Source organism: Cynoglossus semilaevis, chromosome 9 (genome assembly GCF_000523025.1).
Source record: "Cynoglossus semilaevis isolate Cse_v1.0 chromosome 9, Cse_v1.0, whole genome shotgun sequence".
NCBI lineage: Eukaryota > Metazoa > Chordata > Actinopteri > Pleuronectiformes > Cynoglossidae > Cynoglossus > Cynoglossus semilaevis.
The window spans coordinates 10709542-10728659 of record NC_024315.1 but is presented as its reverse complement, the minus strand read 5'-3'; the positions used below and the strand labels follow the sequence as shown (position 1 = coordinate 10728659).

General features: G+C 42.0%; 1 protein-coding gene across 3 annotated transcripts in view; it reads right to left on the bottom strand.

The window, feature by feature from the left end:
• Positions 1 to 603: 603 nt before the first annotated feature.
• The window catches only part of bnc2 (basonuclin zinc finger protein 2), a 146952-nt gene continuing 128437 nt past the window's right edge, over positions 604 to 19118 (bottom strand). For all 3 annotated transcript variants that reach the window (XM_017035441.2, XM_008317174.3, XM_017035442.2), the window contains 2 exons: positions 8408 to 10812; positions 604 to 3219 (listed from right to left, as the gene is read on the bottom strand). In XM_017035441.2, coding sequence (XP_016890930.1) covers positions 2397 to 3219; positions 8408 to 10812 — 3228 coding nt within the window. In that variant the 3' untranslated portion in view covers positions 604 to 2396. The remainder of the gene's footprint in view (positions 3220 to 8407; positions 10813 to 19118) is intronic.

Genomic DNA, 19118 nt, shown 5'->3' with positions numbered 1-19118 from the left:
ACACACACACACACACACACACACACACAATGAATAGGTGATCTGAATGTAACCGGGTGAATTTAATTGAATTAGTTAGAACAAGTGCTGCCCCCTTTTTTTCTCTTTCTGTCAGTGTCACGTTGAAACCTCTGCGTCTGGCAGCAGAACCAAGTGACAAGTCGGATATTAGACAGAAGAAGTGGGAATGGCAGGGACGCCTCCAGGTAACGGAGAGGCTGCACAGTTTTAATGATCATTGCTGTCATCTTTTTCCTTCCTCGTCTGCCCTCCTCCTCTGGATTCTTTCCATCAGCTACAGCACTCAGACTTTTTGTCTTCATCTCAGAGAAGACGGGACACTTTTTCGTTAATAGCAAGTAGAATATCTGGATATTTCTCCATAAATGGTTATGTTTGGACTATGACAAAATGACCAATGTATGATATAAATGTGCCTGAACACTGATATGGATGTAAGTTGTTGCGAACACTGTACAGAACACAGAAAAAACAAAAAAAACAAAACCCCAAAAAAAACACTGCATATTCCCCCCTCTGTGTCTAGCACCAGTACTGCGTATTCCCCCCTCTGTGTCTAGCACCAGTCAAGTCAGAGAAGGTCTCATTGAAACACAAGGCATTTGTAATACACTGATAAACAGATTAGACGGAGGAACAATTTATATTTTTTGTCTTTTTACAAAAAATATTTTCATATTGGAACAGGAACATTTTTGTGGAGATACATAACCCACTAATAAATACCCCTTCCCCAGGCTTCTTTGCCAAATTACTGGGAATATCAGTACCGCAAGACAGTCATGGACATGTGGAAGGGCTGCAGCTGACAGCCAGGAAAATGGTGACATTTTTATCAAGTTACATTTCTAGTCAACAGTCAGCAATGGAATCCGATACCAAAAATATCACAGCAAAAGATTTAAGACTCAAGTGCATCATATTTATCTGGAGGGGCTTGGATTAAGTTAAACGTCACAATGAAAAATCGTATACAAAAGCAAACACTTGTGTTTTGGTCACAGTTAAAGGACTATTCCATCTTTTTTTATCTACTTGTCAAATTTACAAGACTTTGGAGGGAGCGGGTTTAAGTTGTCGCTTCTCTTACCTTTACGATGATGTCATGCTTTACACAGATTATTTTGCTCAACTGCTGAAGTGTTTGCTGTGAGGTCATATAACAACACACACGTGTTTCCCGGTAATCATTAAAAAGAGAAATTTTCTGTTTTAATTATTTCTCAGTCGATTTGTGTTTGTTCAACAGCAGTTTGTACTTAGTCACAACCCAATTAGGTTTTGAGCAGACACTTTTTAAATAGACTTGCAGTGATGGGGGAGGGGTGTCTCAGGTGGATGTTGTAAAATTATATTGAGTATGTGCAAAAACTGAACTGGTACAAGTATGTTAAAGGTATCGTCAAGTCCCTCGGCACTGTAGCCAACACTGACGGCAAACAACGCCCAAAGTCATCATTGCAAATGTCCTCACTATAATAATATTACACATCCCCATGTATAGACGCAAAGTGCAAAAAACTAAATTAGTATACCGAAGCTCGAAAAGAAAGAAAGAAAGAAAGAAAGAAAAAAACAGGCCAAAAAAAAAAAAAAAACCACAGAGAATGATATCAGTGTCTTGGAATGCTGAACCTCTGAATACCTAACAAGTAAATAAAGCAAGTCACGTGAAACTCTTTTTTTTTTCTTGGACTCGGTAAAAACATGTTTTTAAAGCTAACATAATTTAATTAAGCTAGTACGATGCTACCTTTTTCTTGCCAATAGCTGGAAATATTGTACTGGGCTGTAACATAAAACCATAAGAATTGAGGAAAAAGCAAACAACCATCAACACAAGTCTTTTTCACCAAAAGCATCTCGGGACATTATTTACAGATGAAGCGGTCATGCTTTTGTGAGGGGTTCGTTTGAAAGGTTTCATTACACAAATACAACAAGGAGTTTTCTTTTTTTTTTTTTCAGTACTATTATTTCTGCAGGCAAAGTCACAAATAAGAGTTTGAATGAATTCTTTGGAAACTGACACAAAAGCCGAGTTGGGAACAGTTTCAAAGAAACAATGTAGGGGTTATGAAAAAGTGTCGTTTTTTTTTTTTTTTGTTTTTTTTTTTTCCTTTTTGTTTTTTAACAAAGCACGCTCCATACCTGATGAAGAAGTCCAAGGTCACATCCAGAAACTGCACTCATTGTCATTTTTTTTAGAGGGACATACATGTTTTGCTTTGCTTTACAGACGATAGGCAGGAGGAACACCAGCACTCGGCCTGTGTTTGATAGCCCTGGGCTGATGTTAAAAGCTAATTTGAGGAAGAATCAGGATGAGGGAGGAGTGGGCACACTGACAGGAGGTGAGAGTAGGAAGTCCTTGTTTAGTCTATTATTGTGGAGAAGGGCATGTTTTTGTGGAGGTTGGGGTTTTGAGAGTGTCGGTTGCGACTGCGCACAGAGCTGAACACCATGTGGCAACCAGGAATTTTGCACTTGTGCATCTGCCGCAGGTGCACAGTCTTGTAGTGCACACGCAGAGTCCCTTTGTTGCTGTACATTTTGTGGCAGATGTTGCAGAGGATCCCACCACCGCCACAGTTGCTGCCCCCACTAGAAGAAAGGTTGAATGGTGAGGACGGAGGTTCGAAGCACTCACCATGTCTCCTTTCTCCTAGTTCTCCATTGTCAACTTGGTGCCCTGGTTTGTGTCGCCCATTGGGAAGCTGGCTGCAGTCTTTTCCCTCACTGATGCCCTCCTCCTCCTCATCCACTTCCCCATCCTCTTCCTCCAGATCATCCAGTAGGATGCCTTCGTCGCTTCCCTCGTCTGACTCTTGTGAGGAGTGGACACTGCTGTTGGACTGAACACTAGACGTGGTGCTCAGGTCCAGCACCATGTAGTCATCAGGCTGGCCTTGGTACATACCGTTCGTGTGCTGATGGTTCAGTTCTTGGATGACATGATTTTGGGGATACTCGTTGCTCATTGGGAAACGGGCGTGGTTAAAGTTGACTGACCCAAGGCCGGCACCTCCAAAGGCCATCGCAGTCATAGCGTCCAAGCCCATATGGTGCCCAGTGTAGATCTTAGCCAATAACTCGGCTCGCAGGTCCCTGGGCAGTGGCGTTAGTCGGGGGTCCAGGACAATGTCATCCAGCTCTTTGGTCAGCAGTTTGCGGTGCAGGTTTATGTTGGAGCTGTGCCTGTAAAACAAAGCAGTGTGTAAGAATATTACAATATTCACATTTGTTTTATCCAAGTTAGTTCCATAATTTCCATTCAATTGTGAAGTTGTCTGACTTCAGAAAAAATCAACAGGAAGATCTACACTATCGTCCCTTGAGCAACTTATTGAATGTCTTTTTGCCAAACAAACAGAAATGAAGAAAAAACAAACAAACAAACAAACTGCCAAACCGGTGTTAACAGAAACCGGACTGAGATAGTACAGAGAGAGATAGCGTCCTGCAAGTGTTTAGTGCTGTCAGCATGTCTGCACTGCATCGCCCTCAAATCCAATAGACTCTGACTCAATTAAATACTCCACCATATTGAATGGGAGTTTATCAATTGATTTGAGCTGTGGTAATGTGATAATCGAGGGGAACTGGATAGCATATTAGCACTAGGCCCTGACAGCATTATCGCATCGGCTCCCTATTGGAGGTGGCTTAATCGAACACCTAAGCGAACATGTCTTTATGTAGCGCTGGGTTTAATTAAGACAGGCATTTTTCTGCAAACACAAAGCAAACTGTATCGCACAAAGTGCCGAAGCTGATGAGAGATAATATGTAACAAGTGCCATGCTCAAGCCAGATTACAATTAGTGGCGATTTAAATAGGGATACAAGGCCATGCTAAGTGACGCAAGGTGAAAAGTGCTTGAACAATAGTAATGTTTTTTTGTCTGGGGTTTCAAAGCTGCCAATTTGAACTAAGAAGCTAATGGTGCACAATGTCAAATAATAATATAAAAACGAAATAACCATCTATTAAACTGTACCATATTAGTCATAAACAAGTTCCACCCATTCCATTTAAATCAAATATTCAAAAAGGATTTCCATGCAGGGAGGGCTTGTGCAAAAAGTTAAAAAATTAAAAATACAACAACAACAACAAAAAAAGGTTGTCCTTAACAAGACTAGGAAACATGGAGTCACAATGGATAGTAGAGCTTACCAGCAGTGGCAGGGTTGATGCAGTCAAAAAGGGTCCCTTTCCATTAATTATTTACTTCCCTATCCGACAATGTCCTGCAAGAGGTAAAAATACATTCATTTCAGGGACCCTTTTCTGTGAACCAAGCAGGAGCCCGTCCACTCGAGCATCGTCAGCATTGGAGAGAGAGAGAGAGAGAGAAGGAGAGAGAGCGTGGCAAATTGATTGGCCGTGTTCGTTACTGCATGTGTGTGTGTGTTTGCACATGTTGGTCTCTGCTCGTGTGTGAAGAAAAAAACCTAAAACATACTACCTTCACACAGCAGGATGATCAAAAAGACTATATAAATCCTTTGTCCTTTTTTGTCCTTTTACAGCACAGATGCACTCATATGGTGTTAGCTTAATGCTATACCATGGGAGCCATGATTCAGTGTCTGTGGCACTGCGCCTGTCGAGTCAAATGCATACAATATGTGGCCACTTGGCTGTGAGGAGCTGGAATGTTTGAAAAAAAAAATCTGGAAAAATCATGTCTGCGAGGGCACAGGACAACTGTCCTTAAGGTGAAGAGGAGTCGATGCTGAAGATGCTGTTGTGATGCTCGAGTAGGCGGGTCTATTGCAACATATTTCCAGCTGTACACAACACCGTCACACTGCTAATAAGCTCTAAGTTTCTATCTGCTTCAACATGTTAAAGTAAACATGCTCAATATCATGCAGTAATTAGCCTTCGCTAGAGCTACGGTAGCCAATGTACACTCTAAATACCACGCAGTTTGAATAAAATATTCACAGGTACCACTAATGTCATCATTCTTTTCACAAAAGTACAATATTCACATTCACTTTGTAGGATAAAAAAAAACATCTTAACATCATAAACAAAAATATAAATGGTAAAATCCAAATTATTAGCAATAGCTACGTTTGTTATCCTTTTTGTTTCACGACCTACAGCTTATTATTCAGGACGTGTGCACTGCTCTTATCTTCAGCTTTGTCAGATTTAGACTTCCCGGCCCATTTTTATACTCCCTCCACCTCAGAACATCCGATCTTCCCACCCCCAAAACTCTCTCCTAGCCCCCACCTCTGCCTCCCCGTTGGCCAGTAATGTGGCTGGCAAACCAATTTGACAGTCTCATCTTCGCCCAAAAGACGGGGGAGGGCCTCGTGAGAGGCCATTTTTGACTGTGCAGAGGAGGCTGAGCGTAAGCGAGCGCGCGCTTGTCCCAACTGGCGTTAATCATCTGATGGCCCTTGCCCTCGTGTTTGTGTTTATGCGTGTACGTGGTGACTAAATGACTCATAAAGTCTAAATGAGATGAAGAGCTGAGTGGTATTAATCTGACACCAGTCCGTCTGTCTTTCCTTTCATTTGTGCCACGTTATGAGGTTTTATGTGGATGTGGGAGGATAAGAGTTTTCTTTGCATCTCTCATCTTCAGTCACTGTTCAATCGCCTTTGTATTTTTTCACATAAAAGTGGGCCGGCATGTTCTAATTTAAACATACATGGAAGAGTGTTTTATCCATAATTTCCCTCCCTGGATCACACTACACACACATCCTTTGTTTATATATAGTAGGTATTTCTTCAGAGAGCAAAGAAAGAAAGAAGGAAAGAAAAGAGTTTTCCACATAATTAACTCTCACTCTTCATTTATCGTGCACCACTTGCTCCATGGGGATGGAGGAGAGTGACTGAAGAGCATGGACTAGTCCAATCTTTTCCACTAGTTAATACTAACCCTGTTTCCAACACCTTAGTAAAGGCAAATAAATAAAACTGAAATCTAAAAAAACCAAACAAATTCACTGCAGTTTTAATTTTGACGTCCCTGCCAATTTTTTGTGTCTTCCAACTATGACTAATATCTTTATTTCTAGCTTTAAAGACAGAAGCTTCTAGTGTGCGATAGGTTGCATAGATTGCACAAGTCCTATCTGTAAATAAACGAACACAGTGTCGACCAGTTTTACGTTTAGCGCAACAACACACAGTGTTAAATATGAAGTGTTGTGTTCAGGGGAAATCTGAAAAACTGCTGATTAACTGTGACTGCCAGCAAACGATCATATAAAGAGGGAAAATGCAGTTTGACTTGATCCCATTTTCCAGTAATAAACATCCAAATGTTGTTTTGTGCAAATATTTCAGTGTGTGCAGTTTCTTAATCTTATTAGAGCACATGCTCTTATGGACACAGCCAAATTATTCTCCCTCTTTATTGCTTCCATTATAGTCATACATGCATTATATCATTAGAGGATCATCTGGGGACTGATTTAATGAGGACCCAGTGTGTGTATTGACTCATCCCAAAGCCCCAGGATTCCTTTAGCTAGCAATGCCCTTTCCCTGTTGTTTTGTTCCCCGTTTGAACCAGCGGTTGTAGTAATATGTCCCATATGCTCTGTGGAATTTATCCCCCTACAGAAAAATATGGAAAAATCACTATGTTAACGTCTCAGTTCCCCAGAGCCCTACAGCACACCCATACCTCAAGATGCATTAAAGCATTATATCCACAATTGTCTCCCACTGCAGAGTCATCTCTGCTGTCAATTTATCCTGCCACTTTGTGTATAAAGGACGTGTATTTTGGCATCTGCCGAGGTACAAGCAGTCAACAGCTTTGTCCAACTCCTATCTTTAATACAAATACATGGAAATATAAGATTGTTTAAAGTGTTATGAATAAATGATACAACAGATACATTTAAGTGCTGATAAACTAGTGCTGACACACTGTGTTTTGCTCAGTAAATTACGTTCCTACATCTTCAACAAATCATCAAAAAGGTGATTTCCGAAATCTTTAATTATTTTAAATTCAACTATTACAACTTTGAGGGTTTTATCAAACCCTAAGGTTGAAAGAATTTCTCATATCAAACCACTAAGTAAATGCATGGGGTTGTGTTGCTAATGTGTGTGTGTGTGTGTGTTACACAGCAGGCCTGTTGTGCCTGTGGCATTCTCTATTTCTATAGCCTCGTTAAGAGGAAGTAGATAACAGAATGACTGGTGGCAGTGTGGCACACCGTGGCAGAGGATGCTAACATAACACATTTTGTCATGTTGCTGCTGCTCTCAGCACAGCTGCAGCAGACAAACAGAAGGGTTGCACCTTGACTAACACTAACTTGTCACCTGCTCAGCGCCCCTGTTCTCCTTTCACATCCATTCTAATGGAGTCCCAGAATCACCTGCTCTATTTACAATCTGCTAATGAACAATCATTGTTTTGAACAGATGCAACTGAAATAACACGTGCAGCAAAGCAACTTGGAGTGTAGGCACTGGGAGTAAGAAGAGTGACGGACAAAGCTGAGGAAAAGACTTTATGAAAAAAAAAAAATTTTTTTTTTTTGGTGCCTGCTTGAAAAAGCAGACATAACGCTGCGGTTCTATGAGAAAGTGTTGGGTAAATTCACAAAACCTCCAATTAATTTGTTTATGATAAAACAATAATCCAAAAGTCAACTCAGATGTTGCAAAAAACAAAACAAAACAAAACAAAACAAAAAATCATTTTTAAACCTTAAGTGTCAAAAACATTGATAAGGTACATGGGCTCTAAATTTCGTCAACTTGCTCCTGGTACGGATGCAACATACCGTACGTATAATCTGCCGAGTGAGAGTGTGGGACTGATATGTGCTAACAAGCCCAGGTGATGTGGCTAGCCTCACCTCCTAATGCGCTAATAGATGCAGTGGTTTGACAAACTGCTGTCTATGTTAATATATGCACCTTCACCACCCTGTGACAAGGTGAGGGAGTGGGGGCAAGTAAACAGCGCACCGCAGCTGGAGGACTTGTGGATATGACCTAGCATGTGTGTGTGTGTGTGTGTGTTCATTTGGTTTTTCATCCTGACACCCTACTCTTCTGAACTTTGACTTGACAAGGAGCAGATGTCCTTGAGTCATTAGCAGACAGATGTTACCTGATAGCCTACGTAGTCACTGTGGCTGCCACTCATTAATTAAATCTATGCTTTGACTGAACTGAACATTTATCAGGAAAACTAAATGCATCTTTCAGGCTAATATACATATCTAATGCTTGGTTTACTCATTATTTCTACACAGATGATTTAAGCATCTTCGTATTATGCACACTGTACCAACATGATGTCTTTAAAACACAGGCAGTGTATTGACTTTACAGTACATTGGACTCAGCTGAGCCTGTCGTATACGTGGCACTTACCTATCTCTGCTCCGCCGTGAAGGGAAAGCAGCATTGCAGCCAGCCACAGTGCACACATGCATTTCTTTGAGATGTACATTCTTGTAGTGCAGTTTCATGCTATAGGAGCTCTTGAAACTCTTCTTACACACATAGCAGATCTTGGGGTCAGGACTTGAACATGGATCTCCCTCCGGTGAATGGGAAGTTGGGAATTTGGGAGGACTGGAGCCGTATCCCATAGACGTGATGAAGTTCTCGTGCAGTGCAGCCATACTCGCGGCGGCGGCAGCAGCGGCGGCCATACCTCCGTTGTAAATGCCATACTGGCCCATGCAGAACATGTCGTAGGTAGGATCACTGAGTTCTTCTTTGATCCTTATAGATGGCTGATGAAGCGAAGGTGACGAGTGACCTTTGGCTTCCATTTCTTTTCTCAAGTGGGCTTCGTCGATGCTCTCATCATCATGATCTTTGTCCAAACGCCTCCCACCTTTGTTGTGTTTCTGCTGCTCCTCCACATCCATGAGCTCATCACGATAGAACATCTTGGACTCAGAGGCTTCAGATTCATTTTCAAAGTCTCTCTCATGGTCCTGATCTTCCGAGGTGAAGCTGTCCATGCAGCGCAATTCACTTGAACCTCGGAGATCATTTGCGCCCCTGCTGTCACTACCAGTACCGTCTCGGCATTTATCTTCACTCTGTCTCAGTATTCCTCTTAAACCTAAGACGGGGCTCATCTCATCATGAGAAGGTGACTGATGCCCACTGCCACCACTGTGGGTCCCGTTACCATTGCCACTAATGTTGATGTTGCAATTTCCATTCATTTTTAAGCTATTGTGAAGAACAGACGATGGGTGATGGTGGTTTTGGTGGATGTTATCGTCATCGTCCTCATCTTTGTCCTCATATTCATCAGCCACGTCAATAACTTCCTTCTCGATCTTCACTGGCATGCTAGATTTCCGTGGCTTCTTTTTAGGTGTGGGGTCACTGTTGCCACCGGTGAGGTCATGATTGGCAGTAGGCGTAGGTAAGTGGTGGGACATGGGTCCTGCCTCTGACACATGTACATTATTGTGTGAGGCAGCAGCTGCAGCAGCCAGGAGTTGCTGTTGCTGGTCCATCAGGGTGGTACTATTAGTGGTGGTGGGCAGAATAGGACTGGTAGGCAGTGACACTGGAGGACTGACGAGGTCAGCAGGGGACAGGAGTGTTCGGTAGAATGGTGGTACTGGCTGAACAGGTTGGACTGATTTTAGAGAAGGGAACACCAGTGGGCTTTGAAGGGGTGAATGAAGCATAGGGTCTACTGGTGGAGTAGTAAAACCAAGTGGTGGCCGCCCAGGGCTGGTGAGTGTAAAGCAACCGTTTTTGGTGCTTGAAATGACAGGTGTGCCACTGTTTGAAGTGGCACGGATGAGGTCTTTGTCGCGATTATTGCGCAGCATTGGCATATGCAGCCTCGGATTGGGATTGGCACTGTGACGATTACGGCTGCGAAGAGAACTGAAGACCATGTTGCAACCTTCGATGGTGCAACGATGTTTAATCTTCAAGTGTACAGCATTAAAGTGTATCTTTAGTGTTCCTTTGTCATAGAATGTTTTGCCACAAGACGTACAACACACGCGGCCCTTGCGGGAATTGGCCCCCATGCGGCGCATGCGATGCATTTTTGAGGAAAAGGACTGATGGCTGATTGTTTTTGACTGCTCGTCCTTCACAAAGTGGTGGTGGACCTGGTTTTCACTCAAGCTGTTGGTTTGGGGAGAATGGTTTTGTGTTTGCTGTTGGCCTTGTTGCTGCTGAATCTGCGTCTGCTGTTGCTGCTGCTGCTGAGCTTGCTGGGTGGAATGGGTTGGTGAGATAGGCGATGCCCGATTGTTGGGCTCTGTTTTAGGTTCAATGTTGTTTGCCATGGCACCCAGTGTTCCACGGCTTGGACTCTGACCAGTGCGAAAGGGTGAGAGGGATACTTCAGACTCACTGGTTTCTACCTGGTCCCCTTGGTTTGGCAGGCTGGGCTCCCGTAGCCGAAGGGCAGAATGTTCCATTGGAAGACCGTTAGGGGGCAAACCAAGCATCGGTGCGGAGACTGGGTTTATGTATTGGAAGGGCAGGAGGAAGGCTAAGCTGTTAGGGATATTCTCGAAATGATGAATACTTGATGGGCTACTGTTTTCTAGATGTGTCAGGAGTCCTGGGCTGCGGGTTCTGTTGTTGCTTTCGATAAATGTCCTAATGCCGGAGTCTGTCTTTGCAGAGGGAACTGTTACGGCCTGACCTTCTTTCTCTTGAATGGCCATCAACTCCACTATGGATTTGGTCTCACCAAAGCGTAAGAACTGCTGCAATGTGATGATCTCTTCTTCTCGAGACATGATGTTCCATCGGTCTAACACCTTGCCTGCAGTGTCCTATAAGAAGAGACGAGTGAGAGAAGACAAACACAGGTTATTGATTGTGCATCACCACTGTGAGCAATGTAAAACACTTGATTTGCTAATTAGCTTTGCTCTAAAATAAATGAATTCTTCATGATAAGTTACATGACATGCAATAGAATTTTTCTTGTGTCTCTGAGGCAGAAGAAGAATTAGAAGCATACAGAACTATAACAGATTAAGGTCAATCTTCAGACATACTATTTTCTTGCTTATTTAAAAAACTACTGGTTCATTAGTTTCCATAATTATTTGTGTGAGCAAGAGAGAAAATTAGAATATGATGATTCAAACAGGCTCACATGGGACCAGAAAAAAATGACATCAAGGGAGCACCACAAGACAATTAGCCAGAGTGAAATGGTACATTTTTGAATGTGCTCCTAGCCACTGGCATCTATAAAAGATAAATGCAACTCTGGTGAGTAAAATGCTGCGAAAACCAACATCACAAAGCACAAAGGGCCTGTAACGAGAAAACAGAAGATAAATGTTTCAAGAGGAACAGCAAGAGGGAGATAGCAGCGATGAAACACAGAGGAAAGAAAGCCAAAAACAGAGAAAACCAGAAAAAAAGAGTGAGTTGTTTCATATCATGCCTTCAGATAAACTCGAGAAATAGATTCTACCGAGATGAAACATCAATAGTCACTGGGGTATTTGTTGTTAAATATACATTAAAAAAACATTTTACACTTTCATTCTGTGTGCGCTGCAGAGTTTTTGCCTGGAGATATGACTTTAAGTTCCAGCCTGAGCAACAGTAAATTATACTGGATGGCGATGTGGGTATTAGTACTTCTATTTGCTAAATTTAAACAATAACAACAAAAAAAGGAATTAAAAAAGGGAATTTTTATAAAGTTCAAAACCTCAAACATTTACAAGAGAACAGTTTTTCTACCAAGATATTTTTTCCATGGATTTTTAAGAAAAACTTTTGTTAGTGAAATAATTTGATTAAAATTACCTATCTATCTATCTATCTATCTATCTTTCTATCTATCTATCTATCTATCTTTCTATCTATCTATCTATCTATCTAATCTATATACGTATATTTAGGTACACATATATATATATAGTTTTTACTATAGTAAGTCCCACCGTTCCCACCCCTCTACATTAGCTTTGTGATGTTGTGCGAGAAACAAATATGCCATTAGAAGCACTTTTACAAGCACTCATCTTCCAATTAGCTTAATGTGGCCCTCTTTCCACTATATTTTCTAGCCTGCCCCACCTCTTCTTGTATACTCCCTCCAGGAAAATCTCATTAATTCATCCCCCCTCCTTCCCCCGTGCTATGACATATTAGTCTGTCATTATGCATCCCAGAGTCCTTTAAACAATACAGCTAAACCTCTGTTTGCCAGGTTAATGACTATTAGCCAGTAATTACAGAAGAGAGACGATAGGGTACCCACTTTATCTGGTAGACAGCCTGCTGCTATTAGTTTATTTTATCTCCCTTCCTCCACGTCTCTCTGAATTAATCTAGCACGGACCGTATTTATTCATCTCTGTGCTGCTGCATTCTTAATTCATGTTTGTCTCTAATTCCACATCGGTGGATATTGTACAGCGGGTGTGTGTTGGGGTATCCACTTTGCAAATTGCTGACAATGAGGATAAGGAAATGATAGCCTTGTCACAGAGCAGGGCACCGCTGTCAGTTAAAACAAATCAGGCAATTATGCAATTAGCAGGTAATGGGCTGGGCTGCGTTAGGAGCCAGGGTCGTGCAGAGTTGCAGGTTGCTTACTGTGCATTAGGAATTAAAAGCCTAACGTCTACAGTGTACACATTCCACCAATCATCGCCTATCATACCCGTGTTAAATCTATTTGGCGAGCATGGAGGCAGATGTAATGCCGTTCATCACGATTGTGCCTTATTCCATGTGTCACCGGATCCCGAGTATCTGTAGAACTTGTGACATAACAGCCCTGATATTTACCGTTGGAAGTGAACACACACATTAGACGACATACATGTGCGTCTTCCTACAACACTGTTGAGTTGATCACCAGACAGAGTCACATTACCGCAGTAAAGAGGGATCTGCTCTCACAATGGCAAAGTGAAGCATGGGAACCACATTGATTCACCAGTCACCTTGCAGTAAATGTGATCTCCACCAAGCCTCAGAGGATTCTCCATTGATCTCCAGCCCTGCTTCAGATCTACTTCCTTTAAAACTGCTTTATCCCTTTGTTTGCTTCTTCAGGTGAGGTTAAGCTGAAGTTCCTTGTGATCTGAGAAGATCTTGAACCTCCGTGCACCCATTTCCATATTCGGTTCCCCCCAAACCCATTCTAGAGTGTATGAATAATGCAGATGATCTAGTGGCGAGAAGTGCAGTGGTAGATGGGTTCATGCAAAGCCCACTGCCTGGAGCCATCACATCAGAGGGCAAGGGCTCCCAAGACACAGCCTACTCTCTCATTGGCTCCCCAGTGGCAGGTCAGAGGTCACATGTCGACATCCAGATCTACTTCTTCCCCTGTGATGGACTATAGGGAAATCAGAAGGCATGTCCAGACGTGGGTGTAGGGCATTTGTTAGAATCATAGAGGTTGAAATTTGCACTCTGTGATCATTGTAAATTCCTCCTTTATGTTCTACACATAAGAAGAAAGTGTTGGCTCAGATGTGACCTTGTGTATCTACATGTTTACAGTTTCCCTTTACAGAAACATTTACAGTAGACTTTCTGTAAGTACAAACAGAGCTGAGGCACTCAAAAGGTCACAGTTCTGTTTTGATAATTCAAGATCACTTTGACCTCACTGTATTATGCATTTAGTCACATTTTGTTACTTTTTAGTTGCTTTCAACTAAATAACAATATCCAATAGACAAAGTATGGCTGAAAATATCGTAGTATAAATTGCACAAGAAGTTTTTGTGGTATGTTCAGGAAATATAATGATATATAATGAAAAAAAAATTCAATATGCAATGTATGCATGATGTGTCCGTAGAAAAATCCTGATCTGAAGTACATTTTGGAGGTATCGCCAAATATTGTGTAAATGTGTACAACAGAGAAAAAAATGGTGAATGAGGAGTATACATTTGGTAAACCAACAAATGGTAGAGCTTAGACAGTAAGATTTGTATTAAAACTTTGAAAAAACTAATGCAATAAAATAATAATAATTCTAACAGATAAAGTGAAAAACCTAATGGACCTTTCTTAATTTGTGGGGCTGATTTCTTAAAATCAATTTTCATGCCTTTTAATACATTTGGATCTGACGTTCTCCAGATTGGAGTCTACAGTAGACTGAGTTCAGAAGAACTGGGAGCAACGCCTAGTTTTGGACTGATGTATTGATTCCCTGTCTCCATTCACAAAGCATACACAATAACAATGGCTTGCTTCGCCCAACTGTGCTAAGGAAGCGTGGCTGTGGTCAGTGTGTAAAAATCAGTGGACCTAGCACAGAGTTAGAGGGGACGCCTCAGAGAAAGGCAGCAGAGTGATAGAAGCAGAGCAGGGGCGCCGGATGGTTCACATTAATTGAGGATGATTCGTGTGATCTCCTGGGTCTGGCGCAGCAGCCAGGTCTGTCATGGGCCTGGGAGACAGATGTGGGGGCCGCAATGTTCCCTTCAGGGCCGATGGAGAGCAGTAAGGCGGCTGAGAAATGGTGTCTGTCCTGTATGTGTGTGTGGGTGTGTGTTTGTGTGTGTGTACATGTGTGGTGGAGGTGGGGAAGAAGAGGGTCTGACAACCTGCTTTTCTCTCCCTCTTATATCACATCTCCTTTGTCTTGATTGCTATTTTGGCAGGAGGCCGGGCAGAAAAGGTGCACAACATATGGTCACAATTTGCTCCCTGACCATGAGATAGTCACATGTTTTCACTATGTCCTGGTGCATCAGTCATTTCTCCGTTCGTTTGTTTGATATTACCTTTCATAACAGTGTTTTAATAGAGGAAAACAACTCTAGATGGAGAGCAGTAAAAAAAAAAAAAAAGATGAATATAAAAACTTTACAATCTCTGTTTCCTAGAATGTTGCTCCATGTTTGGAATTGTGACAATTTGCAAACTTGTTTTTTTCAGTTTTTAATGAGCTTTTTTTATAATCTAATTTTTATTAACTCTCCACACCAAAAAAAAAAAAAAGATTTTGCCAGAAAATTACGTTGGTGCTGCCATCGAGAGGAAGTAAAGAATCTGAATAGCTGGGCAGAGACGGAGGTGTCTGTATCACACAGACACACTGCATTAGAGAACCTTTTCAGCGTTCTCCATTTTTGCTGCGGAGCATGTTAAAGGAAAGAGAATAAGATAATGGACTCTTTACTTAATGTGATCAGAGCCATTATTGACATGCTGCCAGGAAGATGCAAGACCATTAACTCCAGCACCCCCCCCCTCCCCTCCTCACCCTGCTACCTTCCCTCCAACCCAATTCTAGTCCTGACAGTGTTTCACTACTGACCTGACCACTAGGGGATGTCTGTGCCCCCGAGGAGTCTGTGTCTGTCACGTCAACAAGTAATCCGTGATACAGGCTATCGGGAGAATCGTCAACGAGACGATACAGGGGACCTGGCTCTTAGTTTGCCAGTCTGTGTAGCATGTGTGTAACATTAGCTTTTGTGTGAGATACCACACACACGAGGAATGAGTGATTAGTGCAGGACAGGGTCTGAAGAAAACCACAGGAGTTCCTAACTGAAATTGTTGCATGGCATATTTAAGTTGGCTCTCTCTTCTCCCCGGAGTCGACCAGTGCCAGTGTGGCCGACCCGCTGTAAGGTCTGTGCCAGCAACATCGGCTCCGTGGATGTTCGTGTTTATGCATGTGTGTGATTGTGTGTGAGCGTCTCTGTGATCATGTGGGTACAACAGGAAGTGGTGCTCAGGTCTCTCGGGGCATGGTTCCAGGTCTGTGGATCTGTCTCCTGTCATATGTTCCAGAATGGTGATTACATACTGCAAAAATAAACACCGTTACCATCTGGTGCGGCTTCTTTGTGCTGTAACCTATACAGCAAGAAAGGCTTTAGACCATCAAAACAGAATGAAGAACAGAAGAGAAAAAAAATATCCAAACTGCGCTGCAATATGTAAGCATTTTATTTCAGATTGCTGTACATTTTCCGTATAAGTGCTTTGGTTTTATTTTAGATTTTCAAAAAAAAAAAAAAAAAAAAATCAAACGGTTTACTTTTGATCTTCCTCAGGAGGCAGATAGTGAATCATGAAAGGTTTACGGGGACACATGGTGAGAATGTAGGGATGATGGGGGTCATTCAATAACGTGGAGCCTCGCAGATCCAGCAGATGTTTAATCCATCCGCAGCACATCTGGTCCTCAACACACTCAATCCATTTCACTTGACTTGTTCTTTTTAGATTTTCATTGTTCCTCATGGTCCACTAAACCCCACATCACCCCTGTGGTTTGTAAATATGTATTCACATTTATTCATCTTGCCCATTTAAGATAAGTTTCAACACACTGGCTTTTTCTGAAAGTATTTCCAACTGTGTTTATGTATGTAGTTTTGTTTTGTTGACTCAGAGAAGGAGGTTGGTCCTTTCCTGAAGTTGATGATAAATTGTAAAACACAGGAAGAAATGACCAACTCCAGTGGAACCAGTCATGGAAATGAAAGCTGTCATTCACCCAGTAGTGAGGCCTGCTGGGTAATATACACTTAAGTGTTTTATTGTTTCTTTTATCGTTGGAGAAAAAGAGGTGAGCAGTGAGCAGGTTTACGAACTCAGGAGTGTGACGTGATGAGAGCAGTATTAACCTCTCGTAACTCTCCGTGCAACTTACTTAGAATAAAGGAAAACTCTGTGACCCAGAGGCTACATCCTGGCAGGCTTGGTGGTCATGTGGACAGGCGGATGGGCCACACAATGTCTGGAGTGGGCCCCAGTGACATACAGGAAATGGAGCAAGCCTCTGTTGTTAGTTCATAAAGGAGGTGCAGCGTCTTTACTGAGAAATATAAGATGTCATAAAACGTTTCAGAGAGCGCTGTTGTCTCTGTATGATTGAAAATGACATCGTCATCTTCCTGGTTTTTGTAAAACCTGATTGTGTTTTTTTTCACTGTGTTGATAACACTTTAGTGTTGCCCTGAGTTCAGCCTACTACGTGTAATGTAATCTTCCTGTGTTTGGGTCTGGACTAGCAGTGCTGTGCAATGCAATGCTATTGATCCCAATAGCCTTGTGGTCTGAAGGGTTCCTGTCGGTAAACCCAATGAGCCGGAGCACATTCCATTCCCCCTCTGTGCTCTGTGTAGCACTACAAGCTAAACAGCCATCACAGAAACTCAATACGGGCAGATTTAGCTCTAGTTGTCAGCTAGAAGCAGTGCCCTACACCGTCCCACGAGGCCCAGACTAAGTCAATTCCGTGTCAGTGTAGCATCTCACCTCGTGGACCTGTTGCCAGCTTAATATGTCGTGCTAATATGTTTCTCCATATGAATTACAAGGTAGAGAAAGGAACCTAGATGCAATAAGTATGGATCTGCTAATGTCCTGTTCTGTCTGAGTCTTGTTGGAATGGGTGAGGCGGGAGGAGGGTAACAATAGTAATAGCCTCTAACAGAGTGTCTGGTTCTGGCCTGGAGGTGAGGCGAGGCACATAGACAAGTGGGATTTCCAGGCTGCTTTGGGTTATAAACCCTGCTGTGCCTCTGAGGAAAATGTAAAAGAGAGGTAACACAGAAAGAATTATTAGTGAGAGATGGAGAGAGAACATTTGGGCTGTTTTATGCTTTATTCTGACTATTGATCAAGCTGCAGGGCTGGAGGTGTTTGGGTTAGAGGTCTCACAGCCCTTACCTTGTCTGCTGTGTCTATGTGTTAATGTGTGGAACCATTGATTTGCATCACACTCGTGCAGTTGCTCTGTGTCAGCCAAAGCGCCTGACAGAAAAAAGAGTGGGATGGGAGCAAAGCGAGGGTAGAAGAAGAAAACGAAGAAGATGGGAGGAGAGGTGAGCGTGTGGTCAAACGGGGGGGCATAATTAGGAACCACGTTGCCACTAAACTCCATATATTGATCAGTAATAATTCACATGCACCATATCTTCCCCTCAGCAAGTGTGCCTAGCTGCTTGAATAATTCATGTTGCATATAACTCTGGTATACTGCAGACCAATAACAACGTGTTTTTTTTTTTTAAATATTTTAGTTTCGCTTCTGCACAAGTAAACAATTTATAGATTCAATGTTAATAATAGTTAGGAAATATTAATGCTTGGAAATTTATTTAGTGTTTAGTGGGCACTATTTTTCAAGTGAAACTTATATATATATATATATATAAATTTGACTGTTTGAGTGCATGAATGTATGTTTCTGAATACGTTTTGGATCCTGAAATTGTTAAAATTCCAGCTGAGTCGTTGATGTTTCCTATAAACAGTAACCTGACTAAAAGTTTGGATATTGACCTTTTTAAATTTTATTTAAATGTTAATACAAAAATATGTTCCATCAATAGTTGTCAACTCAATGAAACATACCTATTACCTACAAAAAATATAAATAACATATGCTGCAAACACCGAGGCCGTACTTGCCACTGGCATTCCCTGCAGGCAGATGTGGAGGTGTGTGTTAGTGTGGTCAGTGTCGGCCACTACAGCCACCTGCTCTGATAATAAAGTAAAGTGGTTGAACTAAACATGAAGGCTGTGACGACCGGTTGGTTTAAACACTGGTTCTTATAAATCCAAGGTGTGTGAGGACACACACACACACACACACACAGAGGCATGAGCAGTTACACTAAGGTATTTGGAATCAGTTTTTCCGGGGAGCGTTTTTTTGGCTCAGTGATTTGAAATCCTAAGAGGCTGTGTCACTCACAGCGGCTTAATTTTAGCCATCCAAGGTGCAGTGAGTAACGAACAGACACGAAGACACATGGCATAAAAGTCCTGGACATCAACAATGCTCAGTTTAGCAACTGAAAGAAAACAACTTTCCGTTCTGTTCTTGTTGTACTATTTATAATTGTTTTACATTTCCACTGGTCAGGAATGATGTTCATAACCAGAAAAATGTTCAGAACCTGGTCTGTGGATCATTAGGTCCTGGCAGAGAACCCTGCAGCCACATGTGGAACGTGAAGATTATAAAAATATCTATTAGTGTTTTTCATCTGCTCGTACTCTCCTGAGAGAAACATGACAAATAAAGGGACAACGTGCATATGAAAATGAGCTCCTTTTTAACAATAGTCAAGATTTCATCTTATTCCTATCTAATTGAGCACCCCCC